The sequence below is a fragment of the Coffea arabica genome, chromosome 10c, assembly GCF_036785885.1.
Source record: "Coffea arabica cultivar ET-39 chromosome 10c, Coffea Arabica ET-39 HiFi, whole genome shotgun sequence".
Taxonomy (NCBI): domain Eukaryota; kingdom Viridiplantae; phylum Streptophyta; class Magnoliopsida; order Gentianales; family Rubiaceae; genus Coffea; species Coffea arabica.
The window spans coordinates 12629591-12635511 of record NC_092329.1 but is presented as its reverse complement, the minus strand read 5'-3'; the positions used below and the strand labels follow the sequence as shown (position 1 = coordinate 12635511).

General features: G+C 34.9%; 1 protein-coding gene across 1 annotated transcript; it reads left to right on the top strand.

The window, feature by feature from the left end:
* Positions 1-5079: 5079 nt before the first annotated feature.
* LOC140015789 (uncharacterized) lies at positions 5080-5628 on the top strand. The gene has a single exon (XM_072068609.1). The coding sequence runs from the start codon at positions 5080-5082 to the stop codon at positions 5626-5628; it is 549 nt and encodes a 182-aa protein (XP_071924710.1).
* Positions 5629-5921: the final 293 nt, after the last annotated feature.

Sequence of the window (5921 nt, the reverse complement as noted above, 5' to 3'; positions counted from 1 at the left end):
ACCTACCGGTTGACGGAGTGTCACCACACGGGGGTATTGGATCAAGCCTTGGCAAAGCAATGAGAATTTAGCTCCTGAAAGCTCCCGTATCCTTATTGATTATGTTTTACCGTTATTTGTGAATTACATGAACTTTCTAACTATATTTCTTGTACAAGTGTCATTGTTATTTGAACTTATTTGTTGCATGCTTTTCTTGGTCTCATTGAGCATTAGCTCACCCCAGTAGTTTGTTTTCCTTAACAGGAGTTCGGAATAGAAAGATTTTGGAGAAACTGACTTGATTACTTTTTTATTAGAATTTGAATGTAAATGGTTTAGTCAACTTTGGATGGTTGTATTTTTGGGGAAAATTTGATGTACCTTTTGGAAACTTTGTGAGGTAAGACTTGAATGATTATTCAAGGAAACAACTTTTTTTATATTAACTTGTATTACTGGTTGTTTATCTTTAAGTTTAAATTTGACTCGTATTGAGCCCTGGCGAGAGTTAGGTAGGCGGCCCACCGAAATCCTAGGGTTCGCCCTAAGGAGAAGTGGGGTCATCACACATGTTATGGTAGGATACCATTGTGGTATGATTGTGGCAATATGCCGCATTTTTGTGTTTGTGGATGGCAGTATTACAGGTCATATCTTTGCTGAAGATGACTTAATATGACAAGTTCATTGCAATGAAATTTCGAGACTTTCAATTTTTTTGTCATGTATTTTTTCAATGTCATATAACAAAAGCAGCTTCATTCGTTCTTCTTAATTGAAACATGAATGTGTACTTCATTACATGTAATTGAAACCAAGATGTGACAACATATTAGGCATGACAAAATCTACTATTATGCCCAACTCCCTCATTTTCTGCACATTTTTTACTCTATAATTTGTCCCAACTCCAGATTCTATTATACTACTTTTACATTACAATTTTTTTCCAAAATTCATCTCATACATATAACAACCAGTGACAAAAGAGACATAACTACAGATAGCATCATTATCAACCTCATCAGTCCCATCATTGTTTCGATATTGTGAATCTTCGATTGTAATCCCATAATGATATTATAGTTATTACTTTCCATCCCTTGCGCAAACATGAAAATTCTTTCCGCTGTTGTAGGTCCAATTGGTGAAACCCCTTCCACGTATGGACTTTGGCAGGATGATTCATTGTGCCTCTCTCTCTACTAATTGGGTTGCACCATGCCCAAAATGAACAAGCACCAGTATCACATATAAAATACAACATACCTTTTGATGGTTTTTCAGATTTCACTACTTTAATCTTTGCTTTATTCTTACAGAAACATCGCCGGTTTTGGTACCTTAGGTCCCTCAATCCATCGCCAAAGTGTTGGGAGCTTGACATTTTTGGTTTCTCCTTTGAATAAAGTTTTTTTTCCTCTCTAAAGCTCTTTTTTTCCCCTCCAAAACTGCTCTGCACTCTTACACTTCTTTGTCGTAGTTTTGCATTTCTCTATTCATTTTTTTCCATTTGCAGAACTACAACTATAGTAGGTTTCATTTGTAAGAGACATGGAGGGCAAAATTAGAATGAAAACTAGTAAAGGCAAAATTGGAATGAAAACTAGTATCTTATTTCATAATTGAGTCTCTTCCAGTCACAAGTGACCATTAGGTCGCGTCAATATCACTCGCTAGCTTCCCAACTGGTTAGCAGGTAAAATTCAAAAAAGTTCAAAGCACAGAGGAGGTTAAGTGGGTGTTTCTAAACAATGAGGGGGTTTCGTGTGAATTTCCTTAACCACAGGGGGATTTATTGTATTTTAACCTAAGAAAAAATAAACTCCTAAAACATCTAATTAGAAAAGGAAATAAAATAATTAGAAAATTACTAAAATTACATCTATCTGCTAGGAAAATATGCTAATTTAGAATCTTAAATGAGTTCCTAGACAGATTAATGGATACAGATGACGGTTCCTAAACCTGGGATATCATCAAACTCGAAGAGTTTGATGAATAAGCTTGATGCACGAACCACAAGAAGACATAACCATTAATTTTGTAGGATTGATCCTTGCGATGGAACCTTTACACCCAACTATGAATATAAGAAATCACATGCGATCTTGGAAGATCTCAAATCTCATAATTTCACTATCTAACATTGTCAAAACAAATCTTATAATTTTTCTCCAGTTGATAAGGAACTCAACTTTCTTGGTCTTCGTAGGAAAATATTCTTTAGCTAGAGAAAATTTGTCAAATATAATTTCTAATAGGGTGTAATTTGTTATTAAATTTATGGTTAATTTCCCTTTTATACTTGCCAAATATTGTTTTAATTGTCAGATTCTATTTATATTTGGTATTTGGATCTAATTATAGGAGATGGAGTGAAAAAATGATAAAAAGGGCAATTTTCTTGAAGTCATGCTGTCAAGTCCAGATTCTTGGGATTGTGTGCATGTAGGAAGCTTCCAAAAAAAATTGACAAATCCGATTTCAAGTTATATTGGACCAATTCTTTCCTTTTGTTGATTAGTAGTTTACTAGCATTGGGAAACAGGAACAAGAAGAAGGCAATATCTGTGCTTGCCTTATTTTTTATTTCTTATTCGGCTAGGAAACTGACTAGTATATAGACTAGTCACTTAGGTTTTCATAGGGAGGAGGTTAGTTGGCCGCAAGATAGAAGCAAGTTGTCTTCTTCCCTTACTTTTTCATTTGAATAAATATCATATCATTTCGGGGCAAAAGATTGATGTCAATGAATTCAACTTATTCACGTGGAAATTTCTCTATAAGACGTGGTTAAGTTTCTAATCTAGTCAAAGATCAACTCAACGACGTAGTCCTGAACATCCATGAGATCGAACTAATCTCAACTTGCTCCTTCAATTTATTGATATTTGTGCATTCTCTATTTTAATTTCTCAAGATTATTCCGTTAACTGAATGTCAAGGGCCTAATATTCAAAGTGACCTAATAATCTATTGTCAAATTCATCAATTAAATCCATAATTATTTAGTCGATTAATATTAGTGATAACTAACATTTACACACGTTAGGAGAATGTGAAATGTAATGTAAATAACCCTCTTGGCGTGTTATTGAATAGAGTTAAACTTTTCTAATTCTTAATGCAATTGAAAAATTAAACCCTACGGTTGTATTTAGGGTTATTTTCTAGTTAAAGGTGATCAATGGTCGTATCATGGTTATCAATAAGCTAAGAAAAAGTTGGTCGTCAGAACTTGTTGACGACTATAACTGACCTGTTAATGAATTGAGCGAACTAACCTTGCATCAATGATCGAATGAATGAACTATGTTTGAGAGGTTGTATCTACCATGGATCTAATTCTTGCTTACTTTCGTGAATTATTTTATTAACTGGTTGTTTATTTATTTTTGTTTGAGTTGTTTAATTATCCCCAATTTTATAAAAATTCCCCTTTCTCTGTATTCTAGAAGAAATAAATTATCCTCAGTTCCTGTAGATTTGAACCTACTCGCCAATGTATACAAAATTTATATTTTTGTTGGGTAAGTTTATATTATTGCACAGTCTCAACACCTGTCAATTTTTTGCACCGTTGCCGGGAACTAACGTTGGTTTTTTTTTTCTAAATTTATTTTATTTTATTTTGTTTCCTGATATTTTTGTTCATTTATGTCTCGTTCTTCTTATACAGGAGAATTGCTTTATGATCTCAAAATCGAGAAAAAAGCATGTAGATTGAGGAAAGAGACCAAGAAATGTAAGGAGAGACAGACATCTACTGTATTCCTAGGACTCAATTTGACAATCGAGTTGAGATATTTTTCGAGTGACTACTCGAGTGATTTTGAGCAAGAAGAAATCATCATAGTAAATAATGAGAGAACCTTGAGAGAGTTAGCTACTTCTGATATTAATCAGCAGCCTTTATGCATAACCTTTCCTGATTTTGCCAAAAATGTTACATTCGAGTTGAAATCAGATTTAATTGACCTTCTTCCTAACTTTCATGATTTGTCAAGTGAAGAGCCTCACAAACATCTTCAGGGGTTTAACGTGATATATTCAAGTATGAAACCACCTGGTGCGATTGAGGAACAAATTGAAATACGAGCATTCTTTTTCTCACTAAAAGGGGCTGCTATGGATTGGTTATACTATCTACCTGCGGGGAGTATTACAGCATGGACACATATGAAGAAGAATTTTCTTGAGAAATACTTCCCTGCTTCTAGAGCTGCAAGTCTTTGGAAAGAAATTTGAGGTATCAAGCAAAACTTCGGAGAATCTCTCTATGAATACTAGAAGAGTTTCAAAAAGTTGTGCACTAGCTGTCCTCAATATCAAATAAGCGAACAACTTCTCATTCAATAATTTTATGAGGGTCTTCTTTACAGAGACAGAAGTATCATCGACACTACAAGTGAAGGTGCTCTGGTAAATAAAATCCCTCGAAAACCTCGGGAGTTGACTGAAGGAATAGCTAAAAATTCTCAGCAGTTTAGTACAAGAAAGGATGTGCTAACTAGATGTATGAACGAAGTGAATATTACAACACTTTAGGAACAACTGTCCAAATTGACATCTATGGTTCAGTAAATGGCTGTAGAAAATTTACGGCAAACTAAAGCATGCAGTATATGTAAGGACACGAGTCATCCCACAGATGGGTGTCCAGTACTACATGATGAAGGGTTAGAACAAGTGAGCATGAGTGGCAACGTGCCTGCATCTCGTAGGCAGTATAATTCTTACTTCAACACGTATAATCCGCGTTGGAGAGACCATCCGAATTTCAGTTATAGAGGCAACAAGCACCAAAATTCTTTTCTTAATAGGCAGCAAGGTTTTCAACTACAGTGCCCGTCGAAACCTTAGCCTTATTCATCAAATGCTGACATGTCTCCTGAGGATATGGTTAAGACGCTGGTATCTAACACCATGCAATTCCAGCAGAATGCCATTCAATATCAACAAAAGACGGACACAAGCATAAGAAATATTTAAAATCAGTTGAGCCAAATGACCTTTACATTACATCGCTTGAAGTCTCAAACGAAAGGAAGACTTCTATCTTAACCCGAAATTAACCTAAAGAACGTGAGTGTCATGATCCTTAGAAGTGGGAAGAAAATTAAAGGGCCTACAATTCCTAAGGATAAGAGTCAGGATCAAATTGATAAAGAGTTGAAAGATGAAGGAGGAAGCAATGCAATTCCTCAGATAACCTCTGATTCTCCTATTAAAATTGTGACTAATCCGCCACCTTTTCCTAACAAATTGGCGAAACCAAAGAAGCAGGAGAAAGAAAGGGAGACCCTAGATATGTTCAGGAGGGTGAAAATAAACATTCCATTGTTAGACACAATCAAGCAAATACTTAGATACACTAAATTTTTGAAGGATATATATGTAAATAAGAAGAAACTGAAGGGAGATGAAAAGATAGTTGTGAGGGAGAATGTGTCCGCGGTATTGCAAAGAAAGCTCCCACTGAAATGTGGGGATCCAGATATATTCTTCATTCCATGCAAAATAGGAAATACTAAAATCAGGAGTGCTATGTTAGACTTAGGAATTTTTATAAATGTGATGCCAAAAGCCATATATGTTTCATTAAATCTTGGCCCATTAAAAGAGACAGACATCATCATTTAATTAGCGGATCACTCGAATGCATATCTTGATAGGTTGATAGAAGATGTTTTAGTGTAGGCTAACGAATCAGTATTTTCTGTATATTTCTATATTCTTGATATGGGTGATGAGCGCTTCCCTAATCCCGCACCTATTTTTTTAGAAAGACCTTTCTTAAGTACTGTCCATACTAGAATTAATGTTAACAAGGGTACCATAATAATGGAATTTGATAGGGAGGTAGTTCACTTTAATATTTTTGACTCCATGAAATACCCTTATGAGACTAAGTCTATATTTGTTGTGAGTATGAT